At 27.3% G+C, this 27,665-nt stretch overlaps 1 protein-coding gene across 1 annotated transcript in view; it reads right to left on the bottom strand.

The window, feature by feature from the left end:
• Positions 1 to 27,665, bottom strand: part of side (motor axon guidance molcule sidestep) — a 458,315-nt gene that overhangs the window by 127,084 nt on the left and 303,566 nt on the right. The window contains exons 8-9 of the mRNA XM_075367132.1: positions 19,732 to 19,876; positions 10,576 to 10,706 (exon numbers count right to left, since the gene is read on the bottom strand). Of these exons, the coding sequence (XP_075223247.1) occupies positions 10,576 to 10,706; positions 19,732 to 19,876 (276 nt within the window). The remainder of the gene's footprint in view (positions 1 to 10,575; positions 10,707 to 19,731; positions 19,877 to 27,665) is intronic.

Here is a 27,665-nt window from a genome sequence, read left to right as displayed (position 1 = left end):
TTCTTTTAAAAATGAAATTTCCGGGCGTTTTAATTTCTGTTAAAATAATTTTTTTTTTATACTAACGTAACACAAATATTGATGAATTATTATTATTTTTTATTTATCCTACACTTCACTTAGACATCTATTGTCTAGATTTTTTCTATGTACCTTTATTTAAAAAAAAAGGAAATTTCAGACAAAGACTTGAAATTATTGTGCAAGCATGAATGATTGTAAATACGGGTAGAAAAGTATATTATTATATTCCTCTCTTATATAATTAAATTTTCAAAGAGGAAACAAAAAATAGTAAATTATAGTTGTCAGAACCGTATTTAAAATTTGGTACACATATTTTAAACTTTTTTTACACCATTTAATTAATAATTATATTTTGTGATGTTTTTTAATAATACTTTATATAACTATAATTTTTATAAATTATATAATCTATTTAACCACACTGTACATTATAAAAAGAGTAATTAATAAAAATTGTTGAGGTTTTATGAAATTAAAAAGATGATATATACTATTTAAAGAATTTTTTCCATTTTCATTTTATTTTATACGTCTATAAAAGGATTAACTACTACATTGTTTTTGCATCTCCAATTCTTGCGGTAGTAATACAGCTAACATCTTTAATGAAATTTAAACTACCTACTAAATTTATTTTCATCGTAGAGATTTTTCCTTCAAAAATGTCACTTATTAAACTAAAATTATCTCTTATTTATTAGCTCACCAATCTAGCTAGTTTTATTATATTTAAAAAAAGTTACTTTTTTCAATTTATCATAAAAGTATTGTTTCAAAGCAATACTGACACAGTTAATTTTTCAAATTTTCCGTAACACCAAATTTAAAGTCTTTATTTCGTTTTTAAACATCTGCGTTTCCTATTATTTATATTTTTTTATTGTTCCAAAGCTAATTAACGATCGATTACATTTAAATAAATCCTAGGTAAATTGGAACACATCATCAATCTCATAATAACGAGTTCTCTGTGAAACTTCTCAAAAATTACACGTATAATCGTTTTTATGATAAGCATATACTTGCAATTATGAATGACACTCAACACTACTAAAAAAATAAAAAAGGAAATAGAATATCATAATTAGTAAAAAAAAGAATCATATTTTTCTTTTCATGTAAAATATTTCATATTTATGCCTAACAAAATACAAATATTTTAATTACAGAATAATAACTTCGCATTTCTTTCATTAGGAGAGACTCGATGGAGTCACCAAGAAAGTGAGGCATTAAAGCTGAAATTAAACATCTGAAAAAAAAAATTTTTGGTCGCAGACAGAACCAACTATCTTTCAGTCGGTGTGTGATTTCGAAAAGGTGAACCGTTTCGTATATTTAGGATCCACCATAGTTAAAGATGGGGGCTTGTTGGCTGAATTACAAAGAAGTATTATCTTGGCAAATGAGGCGCTTACGAAGTTGACAGCTATTTGAAAGGATAGAGCAATAACGAGGAATACAAAGCTGAGACTGCTTCTGGTCTAGTTTTCCAAGTAGTCATGTACGGCGTTGGGACTTGGACCATCAAGGTGGAAGACCGGAGGAGAACTGACGCATTTGAAATGTGGGCCTACAGAAGAATGCTCCCCGTCGCATGGACGGAAAAGAGGACGAACAACTCACGTAACACATATAAACAAGCTAGGTGTACAGAGGAGGTTTTCCATAATATGCTTCCAGCGCATCTACCGCTTTTTCAGCTTTATAGCCCGTAAGGCCAGAGAAAATCTTGAAAAGTTATTAATACAGGGAATAATGGAGGACAGCAGGTTACACGGAATATCGCCCAAAAGATGCCTGCATCAGACTGAAGAGGCGACTGGAGCAACGTTAGGTAGATTCATTCGAATGGCAGAGGATCGTGAGCTATGGCGGGAAATAGTAGTGGAATACGAATAGGTGATGACCTATTCCTATTCCTATCTGAAAGCTGATGAGCTCTAAGACAGGAATAGAAAGATCATTATAATTATTTCTTTCATTTCTAATAAAAACAAACTACCATTACATGCATATACCAGTCTACTTCAGATACCTTTAATATACCCATTTAATGATTCAATTCTGTAATTTTTCTGAATAAATAACAAAATGTTTAAAATTCTAGTAATAAACTCTTCTTATTTCAATATTTACTCTTCTCACAAAGAAGAGTGAATACTCTTCTCTACTTTTGGTTCATGTATTAAGCACAATATTTAAAAATTTTAACTGTATTAATTTTGTATATATAACTTTAAATGATTGTTCGAGAAAACAATACAATGAAAGTATGTTATACTGTAGAGGAAAGAATTAATTTCAAGAAAAGTATGATTATCTTAACACCATTACAATCGAAATCTGCTGAAACTTATATTCACTAAATAATAAAATAAAGATATCCTACAATATACAAAAGTAAAGAAGATATCCTATATTATACAAGATAAATTATAAATTTAATATTATAACTTTTACCTGAATTCAAGGACAGTTTTCAAATTCAGACAGATTTCTTTTACTTAAATTGTTAGTTTTGTTTATATTTATTCAATATCATTTATTTGAAATATTTTAACCATCAAAAAAATACAGATTCAAAGAGTGAAAACAGTTCTTTTATTAAAAAGAATTTATTTGAAAAGTGTAATTAAGTTGAAAAAGTGATTTATATCATGTGAATGGTTATATAGTGCTAATATTCGTTTTCATCACATACAGTAATATAGTATTCAATGTAATGATTGCCTGTGATAATATATAGGGCAAACCGTGCAACATTTAAAAAAGCGTTTGGAGGCCCATAAGTACCATAAACATGAAATTACAGCCTGAAAAATAATATGAAAAAACACATTTTTTCATGAAAAAGAAAAACACACTTTTTGTTATGAGCAAATAAAAATTTTAGAATTGTGATGTAAATATTACTAGGAGGTTGATACTTGAAATGATTCATATTTTCAAATGTAAAAATTCTATTAACAACAGAAAAGATATTATTGGAATAAGTTGGGCATATGATAATATAATCTAATATATTTTATCTGAATTAAATTGAGTGATAAATTATATAGGATTAGATATTATTGTGTAAATGAATTGCTATTTAGGTCTCGTATGTGTATAATTTATAATTATTTGTTACAAAATTTCCAGTTTGGCTGAATAATAAGACCATACCAATATTGTTGAACATATGTTAAGTAGGTTGTGTTTTTCACTTACACTTGATAAAACTTCGAATTTGGAGCGAAACGAAATGTTATTATTTTTTGTGTTTATTTTAATTTATTATTTTTTTTATTGTATTTATGATTTTGTTACCTAAAGATATATAAAATAAAATATTTGTTGTCTATTATAACAAACAATCGAGAAGTTTTCATTTTGATTTATGATATACACATAAATATTGAGTTTAGTATGAACCTACAAATGTAAATAAATTATCTATAATCGAGTTCAGTGTGTATATGTTTGTGAATGCGCAACTGTATTTATAAAATAGCGCATGTCTATGTTTTTAAGGATTTTTTTAAGAACAAAAAGTAATATTTACATAAACAAAAACAGGAAATACTTGTCATAATTTATTCTCTCTTAGTATTAATATAATCCGAAGACTCATAGATTACTTGGATATTGTTACATAAAAAGCAAAAATAAATCCATAACAACAGCACTAAAATAATTTCCCTGAAATAATTTATCTTCTAAATAATCAATAGTCTGAATTAACCATTTTATTCTAAATTTATAGATTAAGCTTCTACTAAAAATATATAACTTAACAAACTTAAAATTCATAGGTTAATAAACTGAAGTTTTATAAAATAATGGTTGTTTCTTCTTTTATGTAAACTAAGGAGGCTTGGGTGAATGGAAAGACATATAAATGAGCAAAATAAATAGCAGAAATGAGATTCTTTTGATCAACAGGTTCACTCGATTTCATTCATTAAGAAACGAGGATATTCGAGTAGAGTTGCTGATATTTCTCCTCAATGAAAGAATTAATGAATATATACTTAAGTAGAATGAATATAATAAAATGGAAGAAGAACGTTTATCAGTCCTAATCAGAAAGTACAGACTTAGGAGAAGGAAATACATGGGAAGCCCAAATAAAAAATGAATGCCGGAATAGGTAGAATGTAAACAGGTAGAACTTACACTGTATACCGGTAGTACTGCATAGCAAGGGAATTATTTAAGACAAGGCAGAGCTGTTTTTCTTAAATGACTTGTGCCTAGTTTCAAGTCCCTTACAATTTTTTTGGTTTTGACCAATGCTAATATAATTTATAACTTTTTTTAAAACATTCTCTTGATTTTACATTAAATAGTTTTTTGAGAAAAAATAAATTTTAAAGAAAAAATTAAGTAATTCAAATTTCTATTTTTTATTTTATAAAGTGTGCATTATTAAAAAATTGAATTGAAAATGACGTTACTTTAATAAAAAAATCATTAAAAAGTAATAATAAAACTAAGAACATAAGACTGAAACAAATTCTTAAATACAAGGGTTAAATTTACCCGGAGAAAAAAAAAAGTATCCTGTAGAGTAAACCCCCAAGAGGTCTTAGAAGGAACTCATTACGTGCGAAGTACTTTGCTTGCATCTCAGCACTAATGAGAATATATTTTCTTTATAAAAATAAAAAAACAGCAATTATAATTAACATTTTAAAATAATTCTGTATCGTCAAATAAGTGAAAGGTTAAAATTAAAATTAAATTTTTCTTTATTTTGAGTAAAATTTATCACTTATTTTGAATACTTCCAAAAATCTAAGGTCTTATTTCCTTTTAACCTCAATATATTTATTCTTTTTTCCCAACCAACATACCATAAAATCAGTTGGATATTTATTTATTTGTGTATATTTTTTTCAGTAATATATTTCAAACAAAAAACCAGTAACCAAAGTTTTAATAATTTGCTATTCCATATCTTATTCAAAAAAATGAATACTTCGATTTTAAAAAATTTACATAATTTTATACTTTTTCAGTATATCTGTAAATAGTTCATACTTGACAATGATATTATGAATTTCTGTAATGAAAGAAAACTTTATGTAAGAAAAACTTAGCCCAAGAACACCGATTTTTCGTTTCTGACGCCTCATTAGTTCGCCGTCGGAAACGCACTGATTATCAAAGTACAATGCAATACATACGTTCAGTTAACGAGTAGAATTACACACAAACATCAAGTATCAACTTACGCACTCCTGTGACTCACTGCACATACACGTATAAAAAATACACGAATGTAATGTCAACATAACCTCAAACTGAGGTTATGTTGTCTATTGTCAACCTTACTGAACGTAACCGAAGAACAAGTCAACCAATCTTCATCAAATTTTCACATGTATAACTTCATATATACTACAACATAGTTAAATTTCAATGAAATTTATCGGATAGGTTTGGTGATTTTCGAGCCAAAAATCAATCCAATTTCATTCTCCAATCCCACTGTGGAACCGAAAGTAATACTATAATTTCGGTAAAAAAAAAACAAAATTGTAAATTCAAATATTAGTAAAAACACTAAAATATGTAACGTTTATAATAAATATTATTTTGTATTGGTAGATTTTTTATTTTATTTTTTTAAAAAAACAACAAATTTAAGTAAAAGTTATTTCAGCTTTGTAAAGGATGTAAAATGATAGATAAATTAAATTTAATTAAACAAATTGTGTACATTTTTGTTCTTAACACATTTTACACAGAAATTTGTTTTAACAAACAGTATAAATTGTTTTTTTTGTTTTTGTTTTTGTTCGCTATTAATTGAATTTGAACGGTTTAAAAATAATGTATTTATAACAATTCTGTTTGGAGTGAGGAGAATGGTCGTTACTTTTGGTTTAAACGTTTTGAATAAAATATGAATCAATTAAAGCTGTTAGTTTAACTGAAATGCGCGTGTACATATAATGTAAATTCAACGTATAAATCGATCAGACATGTTTTTTTATTTATTTTTGTACGACTGAAAAAACTTGTGAAATTTATTTGTTAAAAATATTTTTTTTTAAGTAATCAATCATGTAAAATTAAAATTATTTTTTTCTGGCTGTAGTTTTTTTAATTATCATCGTGAATTAAAACTGATAATTTAATTTTTATAATTATTTTATAAACTGATCTTTAAAAAAATCTACATTTTTATGTATTTAGAAATGTTTATTTATAATTTAATAAGTTGAATAATTAAACAAATATTTTAAAAGATTAATTAAAAGAATCTGTAAATATTATAAAACTTTTGTATAGAGAGAGAGAGAACGAGAGAGAGTTGTAGTGAGAGGGAGGAAATTTTAATCTTAACTAAATTCCTTATTTGTGCATTTTTTTTATAACCTTATATTAAAAAGTAATTTGATATTTTATTAAACATATTTAAAAATTAAATTGTTTCTCATTTTTAAATTAGTATAGCAACGTAGAGATAAAAATACAATTTTTAACCTATTAAAATACAGAGCTTCAAAAATACGGATGACAATATTAATAAATAAAACAATTTTATCATTGAGTAATGGTTATATACGATTTTTTTTAATTACTTCGTTAAATATAAATCCCCTTTAAGATCGGTAATTCTAGACTGACTGGAGGTTACCCTTATTTCTGTAAACTCTGATTAATGGTGACTTATAACAGTTTTCAAAATTATTAAAAATTTAACGACTCACTTTAAAATGAATGACTTTTTTCTTCCAAAAACCTTTTAAAATTAATTATCTTTCACCAGTAATGAAGGCCAATTGAGTTCATTTAGACTTTTTAATAACGGGCTTAAAATATATAAATCTTTTAAATAAAAATATACAAATTTATATTGTTTCATGACTTAAAAATTCATTCAAATATTTGGGGTAAATTTATGGGAGAAGCAATTCAAATCTTTAATGAGTTTTGACCAAGTTCAATTTTTTTCCATATACCACAACTGATTGAATAAAACAACGTAAGGCCGATATTATTTTAAAGGAACTATGATTAGGAGGGAAAGGAAGTGAAAAGCTAGATTAAAATTCCCGAAATATTTTCTACAAAAATTACTTTCATGTTTATTTGCTTTAAGTTTTCATTAGAAATCTTTTAGTTAAATATGTGCTCAGTAAATTAAACATAACAATGTTTTAAGTTCAATGGAATTCGATAATGAAATTAAAAATTCGTAAAAATAAAATATTTACAAAGAAACCACTTAAAAATTCTATTTATTTTAATAATTATTATCCTTTGGAAAAGCTTATTGAAACCTATTTTAAAAGTTAATAATACATGTAATTTTAAGTAGGAAGCATTTTTCTAATTTTTAACAAACCCTTACTTAGGTTAATTGTTTCTCCGTTAATTTTTCATACTTTTTTCGGTTGAAATATTTTTCAAAAATTATATACTGAGAATATAAAAAACAAAAATTATCCTTTTCATTATAAAAATTTCCCCATTCATATATATATATTTTTTTTTTAAATTGAAAAAAAATATCAATCCAAGAAGGAATGGGCATGCCTACAAAGAGTTTTTCAAATTATAATCTGAGCGACGCGTCAACAGACAAAGAAGAACGCATAAATCGGGAAAATATTGCAATACATTTAAAAATATCATGATAATAGTAAATTGACCAATAGAGAAAGGTAGAGATAAAGCTTCAATTCGTATGTTATTCTCTACTTATCTAAAACACGATACACCTTAATATTTTTAGGTTATGCTGTCATTTTATTATATAACTGTTTAAAGATTTTCCTAATGTATTTTAATCTAAATAAACTAAATTATATACGTTAAACATTTTTAAACAATTTCTGATGTAAAAGTTACTACTTATAAAAATGAAAAACTCTTATTTCGATTGTGTTCCTTTGATCAGCTGTATGCCATTAAAAAAATTAATTTTAGTATAATTACCAGTACAGTTTCATAACTGTTCATCCTCGGTATATATCTTTAAGAATTGTCGGTAATTTTGTTCTTTTTTTATTATTTATGTTAATTAATCCTTAGTTTATTGCCGAAAATATCTTTCGTTATAGTCAACTCGAAAAGAATTTTTTTCTAAGGATAATTATTCCATTAACTAAAGGTTTTTTAAAAGTCAAAATGTAATAGCTACTTATCTGAATTAAAGTAAATTATTTAACATAGTACATGTTTTTTTTTTTTTTTTTTTGTTTTTAGGTAGATTTTATAACAAAGCTACCTGTTGTAATCGGTACCATGATTCGACTTCCGGAAAATTTCGACATATCTTCGCGTTTTACATTCCCCAGGCCCCAAAACCACCGTCAGCTCAAAATTTTATATTTATAGATACATATATATATTTCACTTACTTGTAGACACGATAATTGCCGTAATATTGCGCCAATTACTTTCAAATTGTTCCTTAAAAAATAACTTGACTCAAAATCTCGGTCGAGTTTGTTAACGGCCAAAGTAGGACCATGGGGGTGGAAATACGGGGTATTTTCGAAAAAGCAAAATATCGCTATAACTTTCTTATTAAGTAAGATATCGAAATGGTTTAAAAATCCTATTATTCTATGAATATAGGACTAAAACGTATTTAACTAAAGTTTTATGATATCACCAAACCATTGGCCCAAGGGGTTGAATAAATGGGGTTTCGTAGAAAAAATTAATCATACCTCCCTTAATAGGCACAGTATAAAATCGTTCTAAAGTATCGTTAGTTCTCTAAACATTATTTAAAACGTCTATCTGAAACAAATTTTAATATGACCAACCCGTTTGGCAAGGGATGACCAAAATGTTGCTAGAATTGTAAGAAGATTGGGCTTGTCGTAGGCTAAATATATGAAATTTTTTCAACCACTGTCGTATTGAGTAAATTTGTAGTTTTTCTTAACGTTAAGGTGGAAATATTTTTATTCCCTACTTACCACCAATGAAATCTTCATCCGCCTTCCGGCGTGCCAAAAGGATTATTTTTCTATTGCGTTATACGATTATTACGTTTCACATCACAACTAAATCTGAAATTATATATGTTATTATATTTTACAATTTCTTTCTTTATATACTCGTATTTATATATATTAAGTGAAGACATAAATGTATTATGCTAATGTAACTTTCGTTGTATTTTTACTTTCTTGTACGAAGTAAAGGAAGTATTGTGATCGCAAAAAATTTCGGTTTCAGGTTTCAACGAAAATATTCATTTTGACTACCACTGAATACATTTTGACTATTTTCGGTATAATGTATGTATGTGCTTTTTTTTTAATGTGTGTATGTAATTTAATAGACGTACAATGAAGCCATGCGGTGTCAACATCAGATGTTTATTGCATTATAGATTAATGATACAATGAAATTGTTTTTTTAGAATATGTCATAGATTATAAATTATGTAATCTTTTCCAAATCAACAGTCGCCTCTTCTTAATGAAATACGTTTATAATGGGATATATGTGAATATTATTAAATTCTTTAATATATTAGTCCATTGTAATAGTCTCTAAATTTTATTACCAAATATCATAAATCTTTCGAATTTTTTTTATTTATAACTTTTTTTTTGTTTTGTTTGGATCAGTCAGTATGCTTCTTCGACCAAAACGTTTTTCAAGCATTTACTATTTACACCCTAACATCTGACGATATCGATATCATAAAAAAAAAAACCATTTATAATTTATCAATATAAGCTATTTGTAGGATAACAATACGTCTGTTGTTCGTTTCCTACTTCATAAACGAAATATTAAATATTTTATAATCCAAAATATTATTAACTGTTATTCATTGTTTTTGTATTATAAAATCATTTGACTTTAGTAAAAATTTAAAAAGAATAATGGTTATTACTATGTAATTTGTCTAAATTTACCCATAACTTCCTGTTTTTACTGACTTTTTGATGAAAAGTACGATATTACTTTCAGTCGCATGTTGCGAGGGAAGTGAAAATAAATTTTCTTTTAATTTTGAGGTATGAGAGAAACAAAAATACCGTTTACTTAAATTCGGATATTTCCTTTTATAAATTTATATATATAGTAAGTCTATGCATAACATTTTTTGGTTCAAAAATCTCAAAAACTACTGGAGAAATTTCATTGAAATTTAGATATTCAGGTAGTGTATCTGAAGTTCTGCATGTGAAAATTCTATGAAGATGGGTTGAGTAGTTCTTGAGTAAGGCTCAATTTAAGATCTAAAAAATTTGAGTGGAGTAAGTTAGAAGCGTACTTCGTTATGATATTGCAAGTTAGAAACTGGCGTTTCTTTATCTGCTGTATCTATTGTTAGTAATATAAAACCAAAGCAAACAAATTAAATTAACGAAAAGGCGATCTTGCCCAGAACTGCAGAAGAATTTTTTTTTCATTAATTAAATGTAGTTTTTTTTTGTTTGAAACAATATTTATATTATTATTTCAGGTGTTATTCTCCTGTAGGAGTGATCATAACGCATATAAAACAAATATATATATATAATTTTAATACTGTACATTAAAGAATATATTAAATATAATTCCAAAACTTACACCGTGGTACCATATGATTTTATCGGCTTCTGGATTTGCTCGTATTTCACAAGTCAGTCTTACATCATCTCCTTCTTTTAAATTTTCTGGATCAACATCAGTTCCTAAAGTAACGCTAACGACAGGTGGATCTGTAATTATGTATAAAATAAATCATTAGGTTTATTTATTTAATCTTTTTTCCTAACAGCAATTTTAAATTTAGAACTTCAAACATTATTTTAAATTATTCATCAAATGCAGAATTATTTTTATTAATAATAATAATAATAATAATAATAATAATAATAATAATAATTATAATAATAATAATAATAATAATAATAATAATAATAATAATAATAAAATGAATACTGACGAAAAATAAAAGAATAAATACAGAAAAATATAAAATTTCACAGCGCAGTTTTTCATTGGCTTCCCTTAAGAAAGAAGCAAGAATATCCCAAGAGAAAAATAATAATTGATCAAGTTAAACGGAAAAATAGAAGAATGAAGTGAAGAAAGAGACTCCCACTTCCTTTAATTTCTGATATATGAAAGACTCACGGGTTTTACTGTGTTCTTTCTTTCATTTAAAATTGGTAATTTAGATTAGAAAAAAAATTATTAAACTCTACACAATCTGATGATTATATTTAAGTATTATATATTTTCTGTTCCGTAGCTAATACGCTTTTAATTTTAATGGATTTTTTTTTTTCATAAATTCATCTAACCAAAGAAAATTTAATTTATAACATTCATACGAGATAACACTCCTGCGTACTTACATATTCATACTTAAAATTATGCCCTTAATTCAATTATTGTTAAGTTATGAAATCGATTATATTCAGGTAATAATAATTAAACAAGGTAATTCCTAAAATAAATCATGTATGTAACAGCGTTATCAGATTGGTAAAGTTACTTGTCAGCTTAATTCTTACCGATAGTTGAAAACTAAACATACAAAACTATTATAAAAATATCCGATTTCAACTCATAAGACTAATACAAAAAATCACGAATATATTTAAAAATATAAAAGAGCTGCTAGCAAACAGTTATCTGGTACCTAAAATTATAAATCATGTACACCTATATTTAATAAATTAAAAAAAAAAATAAAACAATAGCTAATTCTACCAAGCAAAACAACTGAATTATTTTCATGTAACCCTTATAATATTTTGAAGTAGAGAAAAATTTTAATACAGTTGCGTTGAAAACTTATAATAAATTATCAGCCACTTAAAAGGACTCGAACCAAAATAAGATAAATAAAATTCAACTACTTTCTTTCATAAAAATAATATTATTCTGTTTTAAATTTTTAAATATTATAATTAAAATTAAATAAAAGTAGCAGAATTTTTGCATCTTGTTTTGAACACAAATAAAACGTATCCAAATTAGTTTCGTTATCACCTTCTAAATTGTAATTTTTGTAGTTGTTTTTAAATAGGTTAATAAAATTTTATGTTACTAAAAATTTCGTACAGTTTTTAGCGACTTTTCGAAGAAAAGTATAATATTACTTTCGGTCGCATAGAGCGAGTAGAGTGAAAATTAATTTTCTATGTGTTTTGAGGCATGAGGAGTAGTATAAGGAATATGAGAAATACCCTTCACTTAAACGGGGATTTCTTTATACATACATTAAGTATCGTTTATTGTAACATCGGATATAATGAGTTACCGGATATAGTGACCAAAAACTTGTCTGTTGGTTTGTTTGGAATGCTGTTAATACGTAAATACAGTCTGTATATTGTTTATAATTACATCGGTTGTAGTGACATATCGATTATTATGACTTATTTTTTCTACAGGTGCGCAATATTTACCACTTATAATGAAGGAGAGAGTGACTCATCAGTAACGTAGTATATCTACGTTGTAGCTGTAGAAATATTTTGACGGTTAAAATCAGTCACCTTTTCCTTTTTACCTGCATATGTACTATAGTTTTTTTTCTTATCTTCTTCCTGTAACAGAATATTGTAAACTGAAGCAACCACATTCAGACTGTTATTAATCTTTTACTGTGAGCGTATCATATCATGCGGATACAGTATTTTATTTTACATATCCTGTGTAATTCATTTAATAGTGATTTAATTATGACATCGCGAAAAACATTCACGATACAGGAAAAGGCGCACATTATCTAGCGGTTAGAGAATGGTGAAACTAATAAGAACACTACCCAAGAATTAGGCGTAAGTCATTCGAAAATATCGGTGATATGGAAGAACAGTGAAAAACTTACGGCCTTGTCAACCTAATGATGTAGACCAAGCGCTGTAAAAATGGATAGTGATATCCCTATTAGCGGCCCTATATTGCAAACTAAGGCGAAAGATTTTTTTTGAAAAATTCGGTAAACCACGTGATATAACTTCAGCTTGGGTATACCGGTTCTGTCAGCATCGCGATATTGTTTCGGGGGAGTAAGCTGCGAGGCTGCAGCATCTCCAACCAGTGTGTTAGAAAAATTACTAGAAAACATTTGGCCAAAATTAAAAGAGGGCTATTCGGACGAAAAAATCTATACTCCTGATGAATCTGATCTTTTTTTTAATCTGACGCCAGAAAGAACCCTTCGGTTTAAAGGTGTTCTGGAGGAAAATTATCAAAAGAAAGACTAAAAGTACTTATTGCTACAAATATGACTGGAACTGACAAAAAAAAACTTCTGATTATAAAGAAAATTGCTAAACCCCTAATGTTTTAAAAACTTTGAAATCGCTCCCTGTTATGTACGAAAGTAACAAGAAAGCTTGGATGACAAGTTATATTTTTACGTCTAGGTTACGAAAATGGGACCGTGAATTAAAGATTGAAGATGACAGAACTGTTATGAGCAGATTGCTGCTCATTGACAACTGTCCAGCACATCCACTCGTTAAAAATCTTTCATGTAAAAAGATAATGTTTTTACTACTGAAAACAACAGCAGTCTTACAGCCCTTAGATAAAGGCGTGATCAACTCGGTAAAAGTTTACTACAAAAAACACCTAATTTTACAAATGATAAAGAATTTAGATCAAGAAAAGGAAACGAAAATAACTATTCTGGGTACTATAATTATGCTACATAGATCATGGAATGAGGTTTCTCCGCTGACTGTAAAAAACTGCTTTCGACATGTAGGATTTTTACTAAAGGCTGGCAAAGTTACTGACGTCGCATGCGAAGAAGAATCTTTAATGGATTGAAGCAATAGCCTGCAAAACCAGTAGTTGTCAAATTGTTTGTAGATTACCAAGAAGTTGACAAAGATTTAGAAACGCATGAAAATGCAAGAGATGATGATGTAGTGGCTTCAGTACTAGCAAAAATAGACGGTGACGTAGGTAATGACAACGAAGGTAACGATTAAGACATCAACCCGCCAAATCTTCCAGAAGTTGTAGCGGCAAAGAAAACTGTTTGCAGGTTTCTCAGTTTTACAGAAATTGCTCATGAAGAAACAAAGAGTGTTTGTTTTGATTTAGAAAAGATACTTCAAAAACTGTATTACAACACGAAATGTTCGAAGCAAAGCAAAATAACAGACTTTGCAGAAAAAGGAATTTTTACAATTTTTTCTATCTTTTTTTACTGTACCGAATTTGTATTTTTTATTGCATATTTTTTTTTTTAATATATTTTATTACGAAAATAAGTTATTATTATTTTTAATGATTATTATTTTACTGTATTACAATACCAGTTACTAAACAGTTATTAAAATAATAACAATAAGCTACCTAAACATCGGTTATTTTGACTAACGGTTATAATGACCTAAAATCGTCGTGTATAAACGATATTTACTTTAATTTATATATATATATATATATATATATACAGACCTATGTATAAGATTTTTTTGGCTCGAAAAACTACAACAATACCCGATCAATTTCACTAAAATTTAGATATGATGTAGTAGTGAATCTAAAATTGTGCATATGAAAATTTGATGAAGATTGGTTGAACCAATCCTGAGTTCAAAAAAGTTTTGGGCGGAGCAACTTAGAAACGTGGTTCGTTATGATGCTGCAAGTTGGAACGCTGACGTTTCTTTATCTGCGATATCTATTAGTAACAATATTAAACTAAATTATAAAAATCTTAAAACCAAATTAGATAAATGAAAAGGTGGAATTTTTTTATTTTTGTTTTATTATTTCCAGAATTAAACATTTTGTTTTTAACCTCTTTTTTTCATTTTATCGTACATTAAATAATTTCAAAAATAATTAAAACATTCACAATATCAGATCAAAAAAAAATTCAGTTTTACAAATAATAACGTTTATAACATATAACTCAACTGATTAAACAGTAGAGAATTAATTTTTTTTTAATTTTATTTACACCTCTTAAATTGCCGTGATTAAACTCAAATTTAATTACGCGCAAACTAATTAATTTATCATTTAATAATTACAAATAGTTCGTAAATTATAGTTGGTTGAAAATCGATTAATCGGAAGTATTAAAACAATTTCTAATTAATTACAGAAAACAACAAAAGTAAAATATTAACAAATTAATAATTGTAATTAAGTAGATTATAAGTTGGTTGTTATAATCATGGGTTTTAATAATTATGGTAATTTTTTTGTGTGTTTTTATATTATTTTACACACGCTTGCGCGCGCGCACACAAACACATGTACACACACACAAACAGATATCTCTTTGTAAAAGGAGATTCTGATGTAATGGTAAAATTCAAATGTATAAAGGGTTAAAGTTAAAGGACTATATACAAAAGAGCAAGACATCATGAATGCAACGTGGTAAGTTTAGCGTAAGAAGAGTGTAGGGTTGACTGCGGAAACAAGGAACTATCAGAAAAGAGGAAGAAGGATGGAACTATAGAGAGGTGAGTTAGAAAGGGTAGATGAATTCCCAAAAGAACAGAGAAGGACACACGAGACAAGAGTTGTCCTGCCTAACAATTTCCCTTTTGTATTCCGATCAGCTTCACATAAACCCCTTTTCTTACTCCCGGACTAAACGACGACTAATTTCCTCAACCCTGAACACCCTATTTTTTCTTAAATGTTTTCATTCCGCTCTCACTCACTCACTCTCACTCTCTCTCTCTCTCACTCTCTCTGTTCTCCATATCTTTATTTCAGAAAAATGAAGTATATTTTTAATTGAAATGGAAAAGACTTTCATGCTATTTCATTCTACCATATGTTACGTATGTAAAATTATAAATACAGTACAACTATTACAATCGAAACTTATGAAAAGATTCCATACGTTTTTGAACTTATTGATTATTTCGTTTTGTTACAAAACTAAATTTTAGAAAACTTAAGACAAACATATATGTATATAATTAATTAAAATTTTATAAATCTTATTTAAAACGGATTTATATATTCCCGTAAAATGTATGTTACATTTTCTTCATAAATTCTAAATCTACAATTTAATTATCTACCCAACTTTGATAATCTATGATTCCTAAATAAGTAGCTTTATTTTCTTTATAAAGTTTTACTGGGGTTTTCCGCGTCTCCTTCGATGTTTGCCAAACATCAACCAGTCGTCAATTTACTTGGAAAGTGATTTTTTTTTATTATTATAACGACACAGCAACTTTACATTCTGTTCAGCAAGATAATTGAACAATAAGTAAATATAATATATTTGAACTAGCATGAAGTTGCCACAGACCCAGCGGTTTGTGACTTAATAATAAAGTACAAGAACACTTTGTACGGCCAGACCTAATTGAAACGATAAGGCAAACAAGAATATTGTTCCTCAGCAATCTTGAAAAATCACTGTTCGTGTTATCTGATAAATTGACCGCCAAATAATTGGATGCCGATCCAAACGATTTTGATACCGTAGGCCGACCAGAGAGATTTCCTACAGAACGGCTCGCAACTTAAGATCATTATATATAAGGCTATTACTTATGTACCAGGGTATGTTAAGCATTTTTAGCAGTATTTTTGTTTATTAGCGTTCAAGCATGTCAATACTGGAATTGCATGCTGTACTCCACCCGTAAAATTCAAGCCCGTAAGTCCAAACAGGGTTAAAATGGATTTAAAAATGAATAATTTACTTTCTGCTGAAAGCTGAGATCTATGTCTTATCAGCCAGTACGTGTGTTTACATTTGAGATCCAACTGTTTCCGCTTAGGAGTGATATGTTTCTCCCAAGTAAATCGTCGATCAAGATGAAAATCCAAATATTTACAGTTTTGAGATCTCAGAATCGGAACATTGAAGATAGACACAGGAGGACAGTGTTCCTTATGAAGGATGAACTTATGAAGGGTGACGTGCTTTGATTTGGTTTTGTTTATTTTTATTTTCCAACATGTAAGCCACGATTCTAGAAGAGTGTTATAATCTTGAATAAAACGGGACGCAGTAGTCGGATTTTCGTGGACAGCAAGAATTTCAGTATCATCAGCAGACGTTGCAATTGTGGTATCTGTTTTATATACGTCCTAAACTTAAATGAAGGTAGGTGATTCAATTTATATCTAGCGTAACTTTTTTTCTCGAGAAAAAATGCATTATACGCAATACTTTTTAATAAGTGAGACATAAAATTTGATAGTCTTCACTCATCAAAAATATCAAGCATTTATACTCGTACTAATGGTTTCAATTTTATAATAGTATTCTTTGCTAAAACAAATCATGTTATTATAGTTACTTAACGTACTGCATTAAAAGACTTTATAAAAATTAGTAGGATCAGCCTTCATCACACTGTTATAAAATTTACTTATTTACAATTTTTTTAACCCGGTTTTAGACTTAACTCATTTTGAATATGATTAATTATCCTAACACTTGCTTATTTATTAGATATTAATTATAAAATTTTTAATTCAATTACATCAAAATCACATCGATTTAAATACAAATTATAGAATCATTTATATATATATATTATAAATTTATGTAGTAAAAGAAATACACGGAAAGATATATTTTTTTAGGTTAAGTTTCATATTAAAAAAGTGACTACTTTTAACATAGAGAGGAATAAATCTGTGAAAAAGTAATTTTACTATTATTATTATTATTAAAATAAACCGTTTTATGAAACGCGAAGCCATGCACATAGCTGAATTAGAGTTCAATATATGTCACGTTATAAATCTAATACTACATTTCAGTGCTATATAGCTCTGTAACAACCCGTTTTAACATCATTACATTTTCAGAATCATCCAATTTTTATCAGGTTATCTCAGGTAAACGTATTACTCAGAATTCATCATTATATTACGAGTTACCTTATTTTTATGCCATGCTGAGCAAATAACGATTCGACTGTAACTGTAAAAAAAAATATATTTATTTAAATGCATTAATTTTATTATACTTTAGTATATTGCAGAGATAATTTAGTTTAAAATAAAGAAGAAAAAATGGGATATTATGCTTTCTAACTTTAAATAAGTCAAAAATAAAGTTGCAATTTACTGAAAAAAATTGATTTTTTTTATGAATAATCAATCACCCGCACGTAAGCCATTAATATATGCGTGGGAATAAGACATAGAAATTTTCTAGAATACGAAAAATGCTGTGTGTCTTGCTGATAGTTCCCGGGTGAAAATCTGACATTCAGCACTCCATCATGCAGTCATCAAAAGTACTTGGAGAATACAGAAGTATTTTTTAAAGAAAATTATTAAAACTATTCTTAAGAAATTTTAGGTGTAATTATCGAAACAAAGAAAAATTAATAAATTAAAAATGAAAAAAAAAAAAATGAAAAATTAATAAACGTAAAAAATCTATACATAAACTCTTAAGTTTTTAAATATTTCTATTGTTTTACTGTCTTAATAATTATGGTATGATAAATAAAATATCATGTCATAATTGTTGAAAAAACATCATACATAATACTGTTGACATTAATCTGTATTTTTTAAATATGGCTCGCAATCAATAATAAGTAGATGAACACTAGAAAAATATTTCAAAATAACTGTTCCTATGTTTTGACAGTTACTTACTTATTTCTATTTGCTAAAGACACTGTTTTAGCTCTAACTCTGAAGAAAAAAATTAGTTTTTATTTTTTTACACTTCGTACATGATACTCGTACACACACGTTTTATGAATTAAACGACACATGAAAAAATATTAAACCTTTACCAAGAATGGAACCCAAGACTAACAAATTTAAAAGCTAGTATTTCAACTAATAAATTAACTGGCCGATCAGATATTTTTAGTTTTTTAATAAACTGTTACATATTTCATGCTGATGAAATTTAACTTCAATATTTAATATTATATCAAATTTAAAAGTATATTAATGTAAATGAAAGTAGGATTTTTTAAAAGTTATCAGATTGATTAAATTAATTAAATATCTGAATGCTGTCAATTTTTTATCAGATAAAATCAAATATATATTAATATCGTAGGGAATACTATATAATATTCTTTAAAATATTTTATACCTATTTCAATACAAACAACAGATATTTATAGTACCTTATTTTTTATCTATTTACTTGATTTTTTTTACAAATTTCGCGTTAGGTTGATCAATTTAATATACTGATAACTAAATACGGAAACCGCATATAAAAAAACCTAAATAATTGTAAATAATCCACTGAATTATTGTAAAAAAAGAACAATTAAAAATAATAACTACGTAAAAATAAAAATAATATGATTAAGATACATTATTAAATTTTAAGATTTCTGGTATTAATAAAAACATTATTAATTCATAGAGCTTGTCATGTTGGTCATAAGTTTCTTGACCATCAAGAACAATAATTTATTGTTAATGAAATTAGTTAAGTAATTACTAGCCCTTCAAATGGTACAAAGTTATTAATTAGCTAAGGATTATAACAATTGATGCTAATTAAATTTATTTAAAAATAAAATAAAATAAAATCCCTAATTACTGTGTTAGTTTTTATCATTAAAATATAAGAAATAAAACGGTTAAATATAAATAATGGTTGCTAACCACAACGATCGTAAGCGATTTCACATAAAGCATATTGACGAAACAGAAAATTCTACGTTTTACAGGAAAAAAAGGAACCTAATCAAAAAATTCTAAACATACTTCAAACATAACCATACGTATAAGGATATAATAATAATAATAATTTTATGACATAATAGTTTACATACATACATGCTATTCTTAAAAATCGTCGGTCTTCTAGTATTCCTCCCGGAAAATGTGGATTTTCTGAACGACAAGCCAGTTCTTTTCGATCGTCTTCAACATCTGGCCGTAATGTAAGAACACTCTTTGTACTATTAATGGAATCAGCTACCTTTAAATAAATAATTAATTATAAAATATACATAAAATTATATCTTATAGACTAAATTAAAATTCATAATATTATTCTTCTGTAAATAGATTTTTTAACTACTTGAAAATTTATTAAAATACAAATTTTTAAGAGCTGATCCAAATAGGTAGCGTCTCGGCATTTCGTTTGCAGGTCTAGGGTTTGAATCCCGGTCAAGCATGGCATTTTTCATTCGCTACCAATTTTCACCGGGCTAATCACCGTAGCTGTTTATGCCCTGCTCTTTCATATTAAAAAAAAATATTTATGTAGAATTTTTTTTCTTAAGATTAATAAATAATTTTATTCTACACTCATAAGGTTTAGAAATATTCGTTGTAATTTTAACAAAATTTATATTGAAGTAATATTTTATTTAACAAAACTTACTCTTTAAATATTAAAATAGATAAAAATATCAGTTTTATCTTATTCCAGTTTCCAGATTATCTTCCTCATTCCAAACAATTTTTTAATTCTGGATAAAATAAGAATATTTTTTATAATCATAAAACATCTGAGGTACAAAAGGTACGAGATACTGTACAGAGTTGCTTTCTAAAAAGTATTAATCTTTAATATTCGCTCCTCATTATGGTTAACAGAGTGAATGAAGCATTAGATATACTTGGATACAGTCGTATTTATCCTGGATATTAACTTATACTTCAGTAGATTCGGGATGCTGATACGAATCAATAATTTCTGACCAGTGGAGAAGGCAATTAAAAACTTTATCATTTTTCAATTTATTTATTTAAAATATTTCAATAAACTGCATTTGTTTTTTATAATTTTATATCGATATTTATTAAAATATCCAGTCCGTTCAATAAACTCTTTAGCTCTATTATATTGTGAACTGTACAAAGTTCTTTTCTATTTATGTAAACCAACAAAAGTTTATACAAATATATGTTTATAGAATTTATATATCATAAATAAAGAAGTTAATAGATTTTTATGAGATTTTGTATTTTAAATATTGATTTCTTTTTTTACTTTAAACTATTCTAATTTAAGTACAGACCAGTTTAAGAAAAATATTTAATCTTTATTTTTAACTTATGATAAATTAAATTATAACAGGTAAATAAATGAACGAAACATATTATTCAGAAAATGTCTCTTTTTACGTTCTCATTTAGTGAAAAACTACTCGTAGGAATAAGTAATTTATCAGAAAGCCGATGATGTGGCCGTTGTATCAATTTATATCAGCGTTAAAATACCCTTTTGAAAGGTTGAAAAGTGAAATTAACTTAGTGGTTAAACGAGTTTTCAACAGCTGCATATATTTGAATGCAACAACAAAAACAGAAGTTCTAATATTCGTTCATTCAGTGATAAATTACAAACTTTGTTTGTTTATGTGTTGCTTTAAATTTGCATACATTAGACTGTATTATAAGTGGAAAGTTTATTTAAAATTTATAATTATGAATTTCTCAATTATAATGTGTTTTTAACTGTTGAATAATTTACTAGTAATAGAGACAAACTTTAAAAATATTAGGGAATAAATAATAATTTATAAACATTATTATTAGTCAAAAGAAACGTGTATCACTTTACATAAAAGAAAATCCAGGTAGTCTTAAATATCACGCCTTGAACTAACAGAATGTTTAATATACACTAGAAGGAAATAAATTGGTTTAAAGAAAATCAGTAATAAATATTCATTTGTTTAGTACAAAGATGTCAAGAAATATTTAATTTTATGAAAACTATCAATAAAACGAAAAAATACAGCTTTGAAAGATACAACTAACAAAACACAATAAAAAATTGACAGATATAATTAACAAAAATGGTGAAAAGTCACTAATTAAGTGTAAAAATTAGAATAACAATGACAAAAGAGACAACAAGGAGTAGTTGAATGGAGTGGACATAAGACTAAAAAAGAAACAAAATCTTATTCAATTTTTTGTATGTGTTGGAGTGTTCTAATGAATTTTCACAACAGCATGAAGGTCATGTTGACAATAGATTTTATTTATAAAGAAAGGCATGGTTGATCAGGAGTATGTTTCTCAAGTACAAATTAGAGTACTACGTACCTTTTTCTCTTTGGCTAAGAGACGCTGTTCGACGCAAGAGCCCACAACTTTGGGTAAATGGCGATTGAAAAATTCATTACAACTATTTAGCCCTTGCATCACAAATTATCCGAAATTTTTGGGAACAAAATAGATCGAACAACTTCAGGGGGCTTCTTACTCACCAGAAACTGCTTCCTATGACTTTTAGCTTTTCCTTTAACTTAAAATTCCACTTAAAGCAAAGAGATTTAAAGAAAGAGAAAAGATCAAAAGAGATGCGACAAGAGAACTTAATTTGCTTCAAAAAATGAAAAATACCTCAAAAAATGGAAATAACGTTTTTTTTAAGTACATTAAATCAGAAAGGGTCTCTTTTGAAGGGGACATTTCTAAATAAATTAAGTATTTTAGTTTTTATAACCCAAAGTCGCGTTTTTATGAGCCATTAGATTTTATTTCTGATCTAAGGTTTTTATTTGTTATGCAAAAAAATTTAAACTAAATAATCAAAACGTGACGTCTGTCACTTTATACTTTAATTTTTTTTTTTCAGGAAAATAACTATTTAGATGTAAGAGAAATAATTTCTATTAATCACAAAAACTACTTTTTATGATATTCAAACTTTTCTGAGAACTTACTTTTCTTCAATATGTTTTTTTTATATTATGAATTTATACATTCCCAAAACACTTTTAGTTTCCCGTTTATATTTAAGTTATAACGAAGCTACAGCTACATAAAAGGAAAGTATCGGTCAAAATTGGGAATATCTGGTTTTCACCGAATCTTGATGAATTGACCATTAAGGACCCCAGAAAACTGAAAAATAGCACCAGTCAAAATTGGGCATATGCCGTTTTCACCGAATCTTGATGAATTGACCTCTAAGGACCACCATATAACCGAAAAATGGCATCGAAATTTTCGCCACAAAATGTGCGTACGTATGTAAGTTGATGTGTAAATCGGCTTATATCTCCAGAACTACTTGACCGATTTTCACCAAACTTGGCTATAATATTTCGGTAGTAGGGGCAATGGTGCTACTAAATTTTTAATTTAAATGGTCAGAGCATGGGGGATACAGGGAGAATAAATGAAATCGTGTTCAGATTTTCCATAATTAAGGTTTTTTTATAATTTTGTGTTTATTAATAAAGTAAACAACTTTTGTAAAAAAAAAAATTGCTAACTTTCACCCCACCACTAAAAATGGTTTTAATTTTGAAGAGTTATAGAAGGCAGTACATGGGGTGATAGATTATCTTTGCAGTTTTTCTATTAGCTTCTCATTGTACCCAAAACCTTCACAAAATGGGGGCTGTAACCCCCACTTATTGGCCGAATCCTAAAAACCCTGATTTGGGATTTGCACTAAAAGTTACAAACATGTGGGGTAGCGATTTTTTTATAAGCTATCAAAAGGTCATGCTACATTTTCATCAAAACCATTCTCATTTCGAGAATCAGCTATTCTATTCGTTTTATTAAAGAATGTTTATAAACAGATAAAAAAAAAACCTAATCATTATTCTTTAAATATTGGGATGCAAATCTATTTAATATTAGTCAAACATTTTTACAAATAATCCATTTTTACAGATTAAATATTTTAATATTTTAATTTTATAATATAAAACTAAAAGAAAAAACATTACTGTTACATATAATGAATCATAAATTAAAAATATCACAGATACTAATAATTCTTAATAATGACATGAAATATTTACTCCAAATTCAAACACCATTTCGTATTGAATGATTAATTATGACGTCAATTCAGGGTGAATATAATATTAATATATTGTAGCGAAACGACTAAGCAAACAGATCCTTAATATTAAGAAAAACTAATAATTAATTGTATTTTTAAATCATTATTATTAATATTACTTAACACTGACCTTAATATAAAATATTCCAAAAGATTAAGTTTTTTTCATATAGATACAGAAACACACAAAACACAATAAAACAATCATAAAAATGATTAAAAAATATTGTTTAGTTACAACGAATTTATTATATTTTATACATACGAGTAACAGAAGCTCCAAACGTACAATAAATGAACTGACATCGTATAGCTAACAACGTTTCGTGCCTGTTGTAACATGTCCGCGCAGCAGCAGCAGGCAGGCTGTCGCAGGCAGCTAGTCTGATATCCCAGATATCAGACTAGCTGTCTGATATCCAATATCACAATTTGATATTTAGACCAATTATGTCTTTACTATTGTTATCATATCAATTATGTTATTTAGGTCTTAAGCTGAAATTAAATCGCTTAAGACGTACAATAAATAATATTTAAGGAAAAATATTGATTATCACATAAAGATTAGAAAGCAATTTTACTTTCTCGGTGAACATAACTAGAAAAATTATATTAACGGAAATTACAGTGATCATGTCAAAAATGGAATTCGGTTTTTTTACAAGTCTTTACGTTTTAGTCTCCCAATTAGTTCATCTAGGCAAAAAAAAACAAAAAACATATGTATGTGCGTACGTATGTAAGTAGGTGTGTCATAATGCTATTGTCCTTATATCTCAGGATTGACCGAAACGAATTTCTTCAAATTTAACGCATATATTTCTATGGACCATGATCATATTTTCTTTTTTCAAAATTCGTTAAGTGCGTAGGGGATATCGCGATAAAACAATTTCAGTGTTCTTCAGAGGTATTTCAGAAAAAAACATTATTAAAGAAAATTTGTTACCTACCAATTTATTTAATGCATATATAAATAATTCGAAAGATATTTTTTAAAAATCAACTTCCTTTTTTTAAATAATCTTCCTGTGATTTAAATATTTTTCAAATATTTTTTGAACGTTTATACTATATACTGCTATCAAGAAATGTCCACAGTTTGTTTTTTGATTTTCCCATCTAGATAGCGCTATAGCTCTAGAAGAGAGCTATAATCGGTCCAATTTGGGCATATGCGGTTATCACCGGATCTTGACATTTTGACGCCAAGGAACCCAAAAAACTAAAAAACCGGATGAAAATTTTCTGAATTTTCGTATGTACGCGTGTGTTTTCGGTGTCGAGCTTTAAATCGCCTTATATCTCCAGAACTATTGGACCTATTTAACTAAACTTGGTCAGATTACTTCTATATATGGGGCATTTTCAACTTAAAAGATCAACGGGATGAAGCTGTAGAGCAAGATCACCCTTAGAAATATGCGTTGTTTATTATTCTATACTTATTTTTATTATGTTAAACTCTCAGCAAAAACTACTGAAGATAAATTGATGAAAATTATTATGCACATTTTTCTTACGGTGTAAGTGCAAACTAAAATTACATTTTTTGAAATTCCGAGTTTAAAGAATTAAAATGGGGTAACATAAAATTTTACTAGTTTTTGAATTTTTCGAAACAAATGAAGATATCAGTTAAATTTATCGTGTGTGCAATCTTCATGTAAGTATAAAAACCCATTTCTAGATTTTTGTAATTCGATTTGAAAGGTTTGAAGAAAGGTAAAAATTTCGAAAAACGATTACAAATTTTTCCCATTTATGATTACTCTGAACGAGATATTCACTGGATTTGGGCTTGCAAATATTCTTCAGATAAATATCTAAAAACCATTTTCGGGTGTGTTTAAATTTTAATATTCTATGAGATAAAAAAACAAAAATTGTTTTTTTACATTTTTACGTTTTATGCTACCGTTAATCTCATAATCCTTTATGAAATTTGGTAACATTGTGATGGTAATTTATGTTTGTATTTCTGACTATGCTTCGCGAGCGAAGCCGCGACGGGAAATCTAAAAACCAATTAGCAGGTCCTTTATTGACCAAACTGTTTCTTTGAAGAAATTACAATACACTGATAGTTTTTTTATTAATTGAACAGGTTTTAATTTTTATTTTCATTATTATTCTCACAAGCATGACTTTAATTAACATAGAGGATTCAGGATGTAGAGCCTCCTAGCTAGATGGGAAGGGCGAGCCAGATATCCCCTGAATACGACGGGAAACGCTAATAACCATACACTGCGAAAGAATCAGTATATATATTAAAATAAAGTTAAGTAATTTTTCTAACGGAAAATTTTGAACATTTTAGTTACAAAAAGTTACATAAGGGAAAGAAAATAATATAAGTAGAGCAGATGGCTGCTCTACTTATATTATTTTCTGGTGTAAATTGGTAACAAATTTGTTTATTTTATAAGTTTTACTCCAAATGACATCTATCAGATTTTAACTGTTAATGTTTCTCGCATGTAATTAAATATATCTGATTTATAAGAATCGGATTTGAAGTAAAAAATAATAAATTTTTCAATTTATTCCTGTTTTTTTATTTTTTTTTATTTTAGCATTCGTTTATCGCTTATTAAATATGAATATAATAAAGGAAATTTTTAAACCTTAAATCCCTAATTGGTTAATTCAATTTAATGAGAAGGGAATACGGAGTAACCTAGATGGAAGGGAATTTTTAGGGAAATTATAGATTGCTCCAGCATCCTTTCTAAAACAGAAGAGAAGACCTTTATAATGGTTTAAAAGGGGGATTCAGGGTGGTAGGTGCTAATTACGTTGTCATGGTTACGTTTTTTAGGTATTTATATTCCATACAGCATCTAACAATATTTAATTCATTAGTATAAACTGATGTTTGCTCTATTTGTGTCTCTTTTCGTGTTTTAACAAATACGCGTGCGCGAGTGCATATGTACATAACATTATGTATTTATAATTGTTTATCCGTATTTAGTCGTGTATATATATATATATATATATATATATATATATATATATATATATATATGTGTGTGTGTGTGTGTGTGTATGTATGTGTGTGTGTGTGTGTGTGTGTGTGTGTGTGTGTGTGTGTGTGTGTGTGTGTGTGTGTGTGTGTGTGTGTGTGTGTGTGTGTGTGTGTGTGTGGTGTATAAACTGTGTTTATCAAGACATCAAAGTCATGTAAATCCTGCCCCTTAGATACCCTAGTAAATTTACCGAACATGAAAAGGGATTTCTGATGTAGGGAAAACAATTTCTATCCCAATTCCAATTTAGTTGATTCTAAACAATAGAAAGCCCTTTGATAAACACTTAATATATTTAGATTATTAATAAATTTATAAAATATCTTAAAGAAAAAATTTAGCAGAAAAACCCATAATTTCACTGTTTTTAATACCACGTTTACTCTGTTTATTTACCACGTTTATTATACTATGTTTAAAATGATTGATTATTGATTATTAAAATTAAAAATCTATGTTAAAATTTGTTTTATGCAAATAAATAAAATTTTTAAGAAAATATTGCCATAGATATATTTTATACAAGTATATTTATTTTAGTTGTCGTAATCGTAAACCTATTGTAGACGTCCCGACTTAAAAAGCGTATCATTCCCTTCACAGATACGTCACAACCTTTTTCACAATTGAACAAACATTTAATGCCAGGCTTACTTGAGAAATGAGAAATGAAGAAGTGCTTTCCAATTGCCTTATTCAGCTGAATAAACCGAAATAAAAAGTTCTTTTCCATAAGCTACCTCTACTATTTGACTAAATTTAAAATAAAAATTTCAAATTTGTAATCCATTCTGTAATCATTAAATAAATATTAGTCTTCAATAAAACTTTATTGTTTCAGTTATCATTCTAATAATCATAAATATTCTAAAAAAAAAGAACGACCCGCTATAAATCGAGCA

Source organism: Lycorma delicatula, chromosome 5, assembly GCF_047948215.1.
Source record: "Lycorma delicatula isolate Av1 chromosome 5, ASM4794821v1, whole genome shotgun sequence".
NCBI lineage: Eukaryota > Metazoa > Arthropoda > Insecta > Hemiptera > Fulgoridae > Lycorma > Lycorma delicatula.
The sequence above is the reverse complement of the archived record's forward strand: the minus strand, read 5'-3'. Positions and strand labels throughout refer to the sequence as shown.